The sequence below is a fragment of the Phoca vitulina genome, unplaced genomic scaffold (genome assembly GCF_004348235.1).
Source record: "Phoca vitulina isolate PV1807 unplaced genomic scaffold, GSC_HSeal_1.0 scaffold80, whole genome shotgun sequence".
NCBI classification, from domain to species: domain Eukaryota; kingdom Metazoa; phylum Chordata; class Mammalia; order Carnivora; family Phocidae; genus Phoca; species Phoca vitulina.
Window position 1 is genome coordinate 910,974 of NW_022589783.1, and position 12,969 is coordinate 923,942.

A 12,969-nucleotide genomic window follows, 5' to 3' on the forward strand; every position below is an offset into this window, starting at 1 on the left:
GTATTAGTGGGGAGATGAGTCCATAACTCTGTGGGCCCCACGTGTGTGCTTGCAGCCCCTTCAACCCTCGGCTTCCTGAAGCAACGTTTGGGATGCAACGTGGTGCTCTTTCTCCTAAGTGGCAGCAGGGCATGCCCCGCTGGAAAGAAGCCAACTTTTCTTCACGCGAATTCAGCTTGCCAGCTCGACTGACACAGCGACTGATGAGAATCTTAAATGTGTCCTTAGAAACCAAAGTCTCAGCCACAACGATAGCCAATAAAGAAGAAAGCCCCTGTAGATTCTAGCATTATCTGGCTTGAGAAGGTGGACAAGAAGCCCCTGCCCACAGCAGTGGGGTTCATGGCTGATGCCAGGCAGCGCATATGCTAACGGGTCCGCACACAGAGCAGACACGGCCTGGCACCGTCCTCCTGTCTGCCTCAGTGGGTGAGGTCTCTGCTCACTGTTTCCTCCCTTTTGGGCCAGCCGCTGTCCCACCGGTCCCGCAACACCTTGTTCCTTGTGTCCCTCTGTCCTTGTGTCGCATGGATGGTCAGGTCTGCATGTGGTGAGTGTGGGGGGGTGTTTTGTGACGCGATTTCTGTTGGGATTGTTTCTCTTTGTCACTGTGATGAAAGGGAAGACTTGTTGGAGTGGACTTGGCAAGCGCGGGTCACTGTGGACTTTTTCTGAAAGGGCCTTTTCAGAGCAGATGCTCTGTGTCGGTATTGGTGTGAGGGCAGGAGGGCCCTGCCCTGTCAAGAGGAGGAAGGCTTGGCATGCCTCTGGGGGTTTCCTGTACATCTTCTTTCCCGGGGTGCAGCAGGCACTCCGAATCGGAAGCCCCCAGTGCCATCTGTTTCCTGAGAGGAATGAGAGCTTTGTGGTCAGCGTGGGGTCCATGGGAGTGGCTGGTGACACAAGACCTTGCTAAGATAAGCATCAGAAGAGAAAGGTGTTTGGTGGGAATCAAAAACGAAAAGTTGTACTCAGCTTGCTGCTCGCTGACTCAGTTACAGGTTCGGGACAGTTCCTTCTGCCTCCGAAAGCTGCAGTGAACAGTACATTTCTTCAGAACAGCCCGGTCGAGGGGGTATAGCTCAGGGGTAGAGCATTTGACTGCAGAACAGCCCGGTCGCTGTGACAGGTGGGCACCTGCAATCCCAGGGCGCATCTTTATCTTTCCTGTGGAACAGCCGTGCCTTCTGTCAGCCCAGCATAGCTGCTGTTTCTGTGGGATTGCTCAAGTCTTCAGCCTCCTGTCACTTCTCATCGGGCAAGCTTTTCTGTATTTTTAGGTATGTTTCGTTTATAAGGAAGTGAAATTAGTGCTGGAAGTTGTTCTTGAAGTCAAGCGTTCAGTCGCTGAACATTTGGGACTCAGAGGCTCTGGGGACGGAGGGGAGACAGCCGCAGAACAGGCTTCGGTCTGCATTCCCTGTGGCAGCAAGTGGTTTCAGATGCAGGCTTTGTTATTAGTCTGGTTTGGCCAGACTGCTGAAGACCGTTCCCGAGAGGAGACCACGCCCAGGGCCAGACAGGGAAGCACCGGGTTGGTGGTGAGGCGGACAGAGGGGACCCTTCAGGAAGGAGCAGGTGAGGCGGGCCCAGCGGGCGAGGGGCTAGTGAGCGGGCATAATTTCAGCGGCTCTGGGGCAAGGCCCTGGGACGATTAGGGCCGGTGGATGGTGGCCTGCCGTGCGGGGGCCCAGTAGAAGCCGTGACAAGCGGTGGGCTCTGGATTGGTTGGCTGGCACGTGAAAAGCAGTGTTTGCTGTGTCTAGGATGTGGGTACTCCTGGGAAGCTCAGTGTCCCCAGGGTCAGTGAGGCCACACGTCGGAGCATGAGGAACAGGTGGTTGATAGAGAAGCCGAGGCCGGGGTGGTGCAGGGACGTCACCGCCCTGTGCTGGTGCCGTCAGGCTTCAGTGTCGGCCTCACCGGGGCTTTGCCGCTGCTGCAGGACCATAAGGTCCGGTCCTGACCGCGAGGGTCGACGGCGTATGCCACGCGCTCAGTGTCCCCCCCACTTTCAAGGACCCCATCTGACGATCGTGCCAATTCCACCTCCAGCTGTGTTTCCAGAACAAGTACCATGGAGACTCCAAGGGTTGTCGATCCAGAAGGGACCTCGGTCGTCAATAGGAAGTCTTGAGTAAAGATTGACAGAAAGTGTCTTCACGTAGCAAAATCAGAATTATGGCAGCGAGGGCGCCTGGGTGGCTCAGTCGTTAAGCATCTGCCTTCGGCTCAGGTCATGGTCCCAGGGTCCTGGGATCGAGCCCTGCATCGGGCTCCCTGCTCCGCGGGAAGCCTGCTTCTCCCTCTCCCACTCCCCCTGCTTGTGTTCCTGCTCTCGCTATCTGTCTGTCAAATAAATAAAATCTTTAAAAAAAAAAAAAAAAAAAAGAATTACGGCAGCGACTCTTCCCTGGCAAGGAGGAGACTGTGGGAGAGCATGGGGCGTGGCACACAATGTTCAGAAATGAGTTTCCTTAGGACAGTGGAGCAAGACTCCCCTGAAAGAGCGAGCTTTGGTGGACAGGTGAGCGTGACTGTACGTTTTCTTCCACTCGAGGAATTCACAGGAGGCTCGACCTGCTTCTCTTTGAAAAGTCAGTAAGTCTGGATCGCTCCGAACTCTCCCGTCAGGCTTTTATTATGAACAAAGCTCACTTTGACCAGGCGAGGCCGTCCTGCTCCGTCAGCACGACTCAGAGGTGGGGCCCCGTGGTGGGGGTGCTGTGCACAGTGTTCCGGGGGCTTCCGCACGTAGCTTTCCAGCCGCGGCCACGTGGTACAGACGTTACTACCTCAGACGAGTGGTAAGTTTGGTGAAGCTGTTTCGGGGAGTCTGGGCCTTCCCCTGCTGGGCCCTGGCTGACAGCACGGAGCGGCTTGACCCGCGCTCTCTGTGCACCTGCGTAGGGCAGAGCACCTGCCTGCCGGGCCTGCTGAATCGTGAGTGTTGAGAGCTTCTCATGCCTGTTGGTGAGCAAGAGCTCCCAAAGATGGAAACGTTAAAAAATGTGAAAAGCCCAAATTTCTTAATTTGCAAGAAGCAGAAAATAATCCCCCTCCCCCACTCAGTTCAAGGCTTGCCTGAGTGAGGCCGTGGGCAGAGTGTGAACTCTCACTGGTCCAGGTCTCAGGGAGCAGTCACGAGGATACCCATCTTGCATAAACCTCCACTTAGGAACCACACACCTTCAATACCCAGGAAGACGAAGTCGGGGCACCCTCCACGTCAGAAACAAGACTCCATCAAACATTCCTGTTACTGAGAGAGATTTATTTGCCATGAGATGCCTGGACGCCGAGTGTACAAGTGAGTGTGGACGTGTGTGTACACGTAATTGACACGCCATTGGACATCCCCGTCACCCCAGGCCGGGTCCCAGCACTAAGTCTACTTGGAGTGATCCGCACACACCTCACGTAAAGTGCAGATAAACCCTGCAGCAGCCCCTGCCGGTGACCCTCCCGTGCCGTGTCGTTTACCTCGACGTGCATTAAACGCGGTTACTTCTTCCCATCGAACGGTCAGCTGCCCTTTAGCGGCACTAAGAGGAGGAGAGAGACCGTTGTCTGGGTGCACCCGCAGTCACCCTCTGGGAGCTTTTCAGCACTTCCTACAGCCTGTGTTTCCAGCCGGTGTCACCCTCCCGGTGTGTCTTGTGCGGGTCCGCTGGCTGCCGATGAGCTTAGCCCCCTTTATAATACGGACATGTCTTTCCCTCACCTTCAGGCTAGAAGGATGTTTTCACTGGATGTAGACTTCCAAATTAAATGTTTTTTCTTTTAACACTTCACATATGTCATTCATATGTGTGTTATCAAATCGATAATTACAAATTCTGTCAAAGACATCATTCTCAGAAGACACGCGGTGAGTCCCGTGCCCTCTTCTGCTTGAGGTCAGCCCACTGCCCGTGTCCCGTCACGCCTTACGCGTGTCTTAGCCTCTGGCTGCGGTTAGGGGTCTGCGTTACCTTCACCTTCCTAAGAGATGGCACTGCGTGGTTCTCTTTGTGTTTGTTCTTCTTGGGGTTTGGTGCCTTGACTTTTCGAAGTTAATGCAATTTTGGGGAATTTCTGGAGGTTTTTTTGTTTCCCTTTAGTTTTTTGGTCCCATTCTCTCTTCCTTTTCCTTCTTGCTCTCCACTTGGAGTCTGTTATGCCTGGGGTGGTTCTGCAGGTGACCGAGTTTCCGCTCAGTCCATCTCAAATCTTTTTAAAAAAATTTTTATAAAGATTTCATTTATTTATTTGAGAGAGAGAGAGAAAGCACAAGTGGGGGTAGGAGCAGAGGGAGAAGCAGGCTTCCTGCCGAGCAGGGAGCCCGATGTGGGGCTCGATCCCAGGACCCCAGGATCATGACCTGAGCCAAAGGCAGACACCCAACTGACTAAGCCACCCAGGGGCCCCCTTTTTACCTGTTAAGATAATAATAGTTTCTGTTATCTATCTTGAAATTCACTAACCCATTGCTCTCCATTGCCCAATGTGCTGCCAGGCTCATCCAGTGAGTTTTTAAATTACAAATGTTGTGCTCTTCATTTACTGAACTTCTGCTGCTCCTCATTAAATCCCATTTCTCTGCTGAGCTTCTGGGTGCCCACGGTGCCCCTGTTTGGGATCGCTCGTTTACCTCCTCGTTCCAGTGCTGACTGCCCCTCCTTGGTGTCCTCTGTGCTTGCCTTTGTGTGTGCCCCCCAGAAGCACTTATCCGGAGTCTCCTGAAGGACCTGGGAAAGCAGCCTGTGGAGGGTCTGAGCCCCCTGGGCCTCGGCGAGATGGCCCACGTGATTGCTACCGCCGTGCGGGGTGTGGGTGCGGAAGGGGAGCTTCAAGGAGCCGAGAAAGGAGCCGCAGGAAAGCCGCGAGAGGCCAACGCTGGCGAGCAGGGCGGAGACGGCACAGCAGGTGAGCCTCCCAGCCCCGGGGTCACGTCCGTGGGGGGCTCGTGGGGCGCGAAGAGGCTGCAGCTGTGCGGAGGCCCGGCCCAGCAGGCTGCTAAACGTTCCTTCTGCTGAGGAGACGCGGATTTGTAGGAACGGTTTTTGTCTGTTTGAACTTTTGCCTCTAAAAGCCTTCTTCACAGGCTGAGCCTACCAGAGCAATTATGTTGAAAGGCAAATTGCTCTTTGTGCTGAGGTTCGGAGTTAGAAAAAAACAGGAGTGATAGAAAGTGTTTTTGTTTGGATTGGGCAAGTGAATGGAGTCAAATATTTGAATAATACAGTGAAAAGGCTTCATTTGAATGTCTGCTCGAGGCTCACATCCACCCTCTGAGGCTGCTCCAAGGAGAGAGCAGAGATTCCCCCTACCCCCCCAGTGTGTGTGTGTGTGCACGCATGCGCACGCGTGTGCATGCATGTGCACACACGCACACAGCAGCTTCCCTGATGAACGGCCTTATCTGTGGCTGATTGCTTCTCAGAGTCGCGACTGCATGAAAGCATCTAATTCAGTGCCTTGCACACAGTAGGCACACAAAAAGTATGTGCCCAGGACACAAGTGAGAAGATGCGCGGGCTGGGACCGAGGCTTGCTTGGAAGCTGGAAGCAGGGCGGGATGTAGAAGAGGCTCCCAGAGCCCAGCAGGACGAGGTTTTGTGTTGGGCCATCCGTGAATGAGAAGATGGGTGTCCCCCTGAGGGTGAGGGGGTCTAGAAGGTACCTGGGCATTTGGGCTTCCTGAGTACATGAGTTCTGCACTGTCGGGCGCTGCTGGTAGGATAATTAGAAAGGTAGTGAACTCTGAGGACATCTGACCTTGAGGTGGTTTGGTGGAGACGCCTGCCTTTGTTTTCCTGTCACCAGGAGCTGCTGTCGGCACCATGGGTCGATCTTGCTGTGAGCTAACTCTGAGCACAGCACACGGATCCCTGGGGCTGGGGATGCCGTTCATGACTGAACTCACATCTGGCTTCAGCGGGGACACCCCTCCTCTTCCATGACGTTTACAGAACGCTAATATTGTACCATAAACAAAAAGGTTTACTTTTTAGAAGAAACTAGGCCGACATCATCCTGACGGCCTGACCTTCTGTCAAGGACTCTGGTGTTTTGGGTGCTGCAGCGCCTATGATGAGGGTCTCAACGAGGGTTCTGATCATGCTTGTGTCTTTCACAGATGACCGGGGACCGGACGGTGAAGGTGGCGTTTACAAGGAGGTACGGTGAGGCGTCTGCGGGTCTGGTTCCCCTTAGATCTAGAGCTGTCCCGGTCATCTTTCTGTTCATGGTTTGGGAACATAGACAAAATACAAAGGTTTGTTGGCTTGTTTGTTTTTTCAGAAAAGTTTGGAAAAACTCTGATAATCCCCAAATTGGGAAAAAGTATAAAGAGAGCATAAAAGGGCGCCTGGGTGGCTCAGTCGTTAAGCGTCTGCCTTCAGCTCAGGTCATGATCCCAGGGTCCTGGGATCGAGTCCCACATCGGCCTCCCTGCTCAGCGGGAGGCCTGCTTCTCCCTCTCCCACTGTCTTGTGTTCCCTCTCTTGCTGTCTCTCTCTCTCTGTCAAATAAATAAATAAAATCTTTAAAAAAAATAAAAATAAAAAGAGAGCATAAAAAATGGTGTATATTTAGATATATACTAATGTCTACTTTCAGATTATATAGTAATACCCATTGTAGAAATATGGAAAATATGGTTAATACAAATTAAAAAATTAATATTCCTTAGAATTTTCCTACCTGGGGATATGGGCTGGTGTATGTCCTTGAGATCATCCTGTGTGTGATTCCCGAGGTTCATTTAGCACAGACCTTCACAGGCCCTGGGTCATTCAGACCCGCACTGTCTAATGTAGCCCCAGCCACATTTATATTCATTAAAATTAAGTAGATAACAATTCAGTTCCTCAGTTGCACTAGCCACATTTCAAGTTTTCCTTTGTAATACGTGGGCTGGATGGTGCAGACGGAGAACACCTCCGTCATTGCTGGAGGGTCTGCTGGACGGCGCTGGTCGGGACGGCGGTGCGGACAAGGGCTCCGTCACGGTAACACGCCTCACCGACTGGTTTGCTGGCTTTTCCTGTTGAAGAACCTTTGCTCATTAGTACAGGTCTTAAGGATGCAGAAGATCAGTGCGTAAGCAATGACAGTGGCATTATGTGGTTCTACAAAACCCTTTTTTTGTGGAGTGGAAAAAAGTTTTTCTGGTTAGTTCTTCTCTTTCCAGATTATCCTAGTGGTTTTTGGTTCAATGCCCGTTAGCAAGCAGCAAAAGAAGACGTTAACATTTCTCTTAATTGCCCGTCAGAAACGGGGGGGTACTCTGTCTCAGGTGAGGAGGGAGACGTGGCACCAAGAACATGTCTCAGAAACTGGAGGGACGCTGACAGCCAGAGCCAGGGCTGTGGGGTCTCCAGGGGCACACACTCCAACCCACGTGGGTTCTCTGAAGACCCCCAGGGTTCTCATACTCCCACCTTTCCATCCTAAACAAGTTGAATTTTGATTCATTTCTCTGTTACTTGGGGTACATTTTCAAGCAATTTTTTCTTTTTTTTTTTAAGATTTTATTTATTTATTTGAGAGAGAGACAGAGAGCACAGAGGGAGAGTGAGAGGGAGAAGCAGGCTTCCCGCGGTGCAGGGAGCCCGATGCAGGGCCCGATCCCAGGACCCCGGGATCATGACCTGAGCCGAAGTCAGACACTTAACGACTGAGCCACCCAGGCGCCCCTCAAGCAATTTTTTCCAAAAGGCATCTGAGTGTTGTATTTTCTGAGCTCTTATTTGTTAACATCTTTTGTTTCCTCCTCTCATGGAGCACAATTCAAGTGAAAACACCATTCTCTTTCCTTTAAAAGCCTGAGGACAGGGCTCCATCCGTACGTGGTAACTGAAATGCTATGTACTATCACCACTCGGGATCCAAATTTGAGCAAATGTTTTTATCAAGATACCATTTTCTTTAAATATTTCAAAACACACAAGGAAAAATCACGTACAATTTCTAGTCAACAAGGGAATAATTATTTTCCTTTATAGTCCTTCCTTAGTTTCCTATAAATCTGTGTTTGATACACGTGAAGTAAATCCACTCTTCGTCTTGCCATCTAGTCTAATATTGGAGATGTAAACGTCAGGGGCCCTGGGCGTGCCCCCCCTTCTTGGGCACCAGCAGCAAGCAGGGGGAGGGACCAGGGGCTTCCCTTGGAGGCCATGCTGGGGTCTCCAGAGGCGGTGTGGCCCAGTGGCAGCCTCTCTGGCATCAGCGGGAATGGCACTCAAATTCTGGATCTGCCGTCAGTGATCTCGGGCACGTTATTAACCTCTGTAAGCCCCAGAGCCTACAGACTAGAGATAAAACTAGGACTGCACTCCCGGGTTGAGGTGGCAATTAAGTGAGAGCGCGCGCAGGGCGCTGAGCACAGTGCCTGGCAGATAATCAGTGCTGAGCGTGTAAGATAATGTTCATCTGTCGAGATGTCAATTAAGTAGCTCTGAGGGTCCTCTTGTCCAGGAGACAGGGTCAGGATGGGCACGCCTTGGCTCTGAGGACCCCAGACCCCTAGGTGCTGTGAGGCTGCAGGTGCGTGTCCCCGTGACTGCTCACTCCTGGCCTCTCCACTTCCCTGAGGGACTGGGGGCAGGGCGTCATGAGGACGCCGAGAGTCCGTGCAGGGCGGGCGTCAGCTACAGAGCCCTCGGGCCCTGTCAGAGCTCAGTAAATGCAAGTAGGACGGTTACTGTCAGGCACTCATTGTTTCTGGAGGGGGTCTCAGAATCCACATAGGCTGTTATTGCTTTTGTTTTTGTTTTGTTTGTTTGTTTTTAAAGATTTTATTTATGAGAGAGAGTGCACGCACAAGCAGGGGGGAGGGGTAGAGGGGGAGGGAGAGAATCTCAAGCAGACTCCCTGCTGAGGGCAGAGCCCGCCCCAGGGCTCGATCTCACGACCCTGAGATCATGGCCTGAGCCAAAATCAAGAGTCAGGTGCTCAACCAACTGAGCCCCCCAGGCACCCCCCCACATGGGCTCTTTTTAAAAATATAGATGGGGGGGCGCCTGGGTGGCTCAGTCGGTTAAGCTGCTGCCTTCGGCCTAGGTCAGGATCCCAGGGTCCTGGGATCAAGCCCCGCATCTGGCTCTTTGCTCAGCAGGGAGCCTGCTTCTCCCTCTCCTCCCCACTCGTGCTCTCTCTTGCTATCTCTCTCTCTCTCTCAAATAAATAAATAAAATCTTAAAAAAAATAAAAAAAAATATAGATGGGAAACACCTACACTGAGTTTATAAAATCAGAGTCTTCAGGAAGTTGTATGTGTATGAGACAGAGACAGAGACATGCTTGGCTGAGTGGTGCTGATGTGTGAGGCCCTCGTCCTCCCCTTGGCTGAGCATGTCCCATCCCGATGGGGTTCTGAATGTGGCCGTGAGAGCACCACTCCATCCCCTGCCGGGGCTGCCCACCGACTCCCCCTGAACGTCCCCTCACTGAGCCTCTTTTCTGCCAGGTCAGTCGTTTGAGCCTCCAGCTCGAGGACCACCTGCAGGATCCTGGGTTCCGACTCTTTCCTGCCACCCCCCTTCTTATGGAGCCCTTCAAAACGGAGATGAAGAAATCAGAGACGCCCAGGATGCCCCCGGCTTGGGAGGAGGAGAGCGCTGGGGTGGAGGACGTGAGGAGTCAGACCTACTCCAAGGAGCGGCTGGAGAGGCTACCTCCCGCAGAGCCCAGGGCGGGCGGCTTTGGCGAGTTCCAGACCTGGGTTCCGGGGCCCTCGCAGGAAGATGCTCACCTTGGAGCCGGAGCCCAGGGGCGCCCCGGTGAAGGCCTGCGGCTGGAGGTCAGGCCTTCCCAGGAGGAGCAAGGCTACATTGTGACTGAAGATGAGTAAGTAGAGGCTCTGGTTTTTCTCTCCTGGTGCCCGTCGGGTGGGTGGAGGGGGGCCACTTCCATTCTTGCCTGTCTTAACCCGGAGACACAGGAGGAGGTGTTCCTGGTGTCGTGGGGGCAGGAGGGCAGCCGGGAGCCAGCCCGTCTGTCACCCGGTGCTGTGACCTAGGAGCCCGAGCTCGAGGGTGATTCTCCACAGAACAAACCCCTCCCGGCTCTTGGTCCCAGCCTTGCACCTGCGGCCCAGACTGCGGGGTGCGTGGACGCAGCGGCCCCTGGGGCATGGGGGACTGGGGTCTGCGTCGTGCTGCCTCCCTGCCTCCTGGGGCTCCAGCGGTTTTGTCTGCCTCACAGCAAAGCAGTCCAGGTATCGGGACACGAGTCCTCCTTCAGAGGGGGAGACGTGCGCGTAGTAACAGGATGCTCCTTCTTCTCTTCTTTCGGATCTGCACATATCAAGGGGCCTCATTCCCACAGTGTGTACCCAGCAGGGGACACGTGGTCAGCCCCATTTTCAGGTCATCACCCTAATGACTGGCTTTTGACACTATGCTCTGTAAAAATGTCACGTTTTCCTCAAGGAATGGAAGCAGTGTTTCAAAAGAGAAAGCGTATCTGGCTGTGCACATGCATGTGTGCGTGTGTGTGTGCAGATGTGTGGGGCTCCGCCGTTGCATTATGGTGTTCATTGTCCAGGCGCTTCTTCCTCAGTAGCTCGGAAGCTGCCCACATCCCAGGGACTACGCGCGGGGTGGAAAGGGCCGCTCCATGCCTCACGCCGGGTCCGCACGCTGTCTTTCTGCGCTCGCGCCGCCCGGCGGAATCCATCAGCATGCAGTGTACTTGTTACTCTGCAGAGAGCACATTGCATCAGGCAGCTGGAGCTGTACACCGCGATGGGGCGGAAAATATTTAATTTTGAGCTCAGACCACTATCAAAGCCAGCTTTAGACGTAAGACTCTTGAGCTGTCGATGGTGTTTTTACGTGTGTTTTTAGAGAAGTCCTCAGCAGCTGACACTTCAAGCCCGCACCAAAATACCAACTCCGTTTTCTCAAGTACTTTTTGTTGAGACGTGTCCTCCCATTTCTGACCTCTTTGCCTGGATGGTGAGCTCCGTGTATTCATGTCTGTTGTCGGGCTCCTTTTCTTAGAGCGGGAACTCCCAGTGGGTGTGTGTCTTTAGAATCACACCTTACAGAGAAGCACGCGTGGGACTTGAACGGTGTACCCTACTGAGGACACAGCTCGCACCATTGAAGCAAAGCCAAGGCACCTCCTCAGTTCTCTTGTGGAGCAAACCGTCCTGACAACCATTCCTTATTCTCAAGTGTCCAAAGCCCGTTTGTGGATTTTTCCCTCCCTTGGGAAACATTACTGCGTTGTGTGTGCATATGTGTGTTTATGTCTGTGTGTGGTGTGTATGTGTGGTGTGTGCGCGTGTGTGTTGTCTGTGTATCTGTGTGTGTTGTCTGTATTCATCTGTGTGTTGTATGTGTGCACGTGTGTGTTGTCTGTATTCATCTGTGTGTTGTGTGCATCTGCACATGTGTGTTGTCTGTATTCATCTATGTATCTGTGTGTGTGTGCACGTGTGTGTTGTCTGTAATCATCTGTGTGTGTGCACATGTGTGTTGTCTGTATTCATCTGTGTGTTTGTGTGCATGTGCGTGTTGTCTGTAATCATCTGTGTGTTGTGTGTATGCACGTGCGTGTTGTCTGTAATCATCTGTGTATCTGTGTGCACATGTGTGTTGTCTGTATTCATCTGTGTGTTGTGTGTGCACGTGTGTGTTGTCTGTATTCATCTGTGTATCTGTGTGTGCGTGTGTGCAGTGTCTATTCATCTGTGTGTTGTGTGCACGTGTGTGTTGTCTGTATTCATCTGTGTGTTTTGTGCACGTCTGTGTTGTCTGTATTCATCTGTGTATCTGTGTGCACGTGTGTGTTGTCTGTATTCATCTGTGTATCTGTGTGCACATGTGTGTTGTCTGTATTCATCTGTGTGTTTTGTGCACGTGTGTGTTGTCTGTATTCATCTGTGTATCTGTGTGCACATGTGTGTTGTCTGTATTCATCTGTGTGTTGTGCGTGTGCACGTGTGTGTTGTCTGTATTCATCTGTGTGTTTTGTGCATGTGTGTGTTGTCTGTATTCAGTGTATCTGTGTGCACATGTGTGTTGTCTGTATTCATCTGTGTGTTTTGTCCACGTGTGTGTTGTCTGTATTCATCTGTGTGTTGTGTGTGCACGTGTGTGTTGTCTGTATTCATCTGTGTGTTTTGTGCACGTGTGCGTTGTCTGTATTCATCTGTGTATCTGTGTGTGCACGTGTGCGTTGTCTGTATTCATCTGTGTGTTGTGTGCGTGTGCACGTGTGTGTTGTCTGTATTCATCTGTGTATCTGTGTGTGCACGTGTGTGTTGTCTGTATTCATCTGTGTGTTGTGCGTATGCACGTGTGTGTTGTCTGTATTCATCTGTGTGTTTTATGCACGTGTGTGTTGTCTGTATTCATTTGTGTGTTGTGTGCGTGTGCACGTGTGTGTTGTCTGTATTCATCTGTGTATCTGTGTGCACATGTGTGTTGTCTGTATTCATCTGTGTGTTTTATGCACGTGTGTGTTGTCTGTATTCATTTGTGTTGTGTGCGTGTGCACGTGTGTGTTGTCTGTATTCATCTGTGTATCTGTGTGTGCATGTGTGTTGTCTGTATTCATCTGTGTGTTGTGTGCACGTGCACGTGTGTGTTGTCTGTATTCATCTGTGTTTTGTGCACATGTGTGTTGTCTGTATTCATCTGTGTGTTGTGTGTGTGCACGTGTGTGTTGTCTGTATTCATGTGTGTATCAGTGTGTGCGTGTGCGGTCTGTGTGTTGTGTGTGTGCACGTGTGTGTGCCGTGCACAGTTGCTCTGGGAGCCTTCTCTCCGGCCGCCAGGGCATCAGTGGTACGCGGGCCTGAGGCGCAGGGGCTCATGCCAGCGTGCGGTGAGGTTGCTCGCAAGGAGACACCGCTGCCGCTCTTCTTTCTGGGCTCCTGGGTCTCAGCGGCAGCACGAGGCAGGGTGGACGCACCACAACAGGCCCGGGAAAGGGGTTCTCATCATTTGAAAGGCTCTTCCAAGTGGC

At 52.2% G+C, this 12,969-nt stretch overlaps 1 protein-coding gene across 5 annotated transcripts in view; it reads left to right on the top strand.

Annotated features, from left to right (window-relative positions):
* PTPRN2 (protein tyrosine phosphatase receptor type N2) overlaps positions 1-12,969 on the top strand; it is an 814,855-nt gene that overhangs the window by 340,009 nt on the left and 461,877 nt on the right. For 4 of the 5 annotated variants that reach the window (XM_032394358.1, XM_032394360.1, XM_032394356.1 and 1 more), the window contains 3 exons: positions 4,702-4,908; positions 6,122-6,162; positions 9,458-9,837. In XM_032394358.1, the coding sequence (XP_032250249.1) occupies positions 4,702-4,908; positions 6,122-6,162; positions 9,458-9,837 (628 nt within the window). The remainder of the gene's footprint in view (positions 1-4,701; positions 4,909-6,121; positions 6,163-9,457; positions 9,838-12,969) is intronic. The other variant, XM_032394357.1, reaches the window with a different exon arrangement.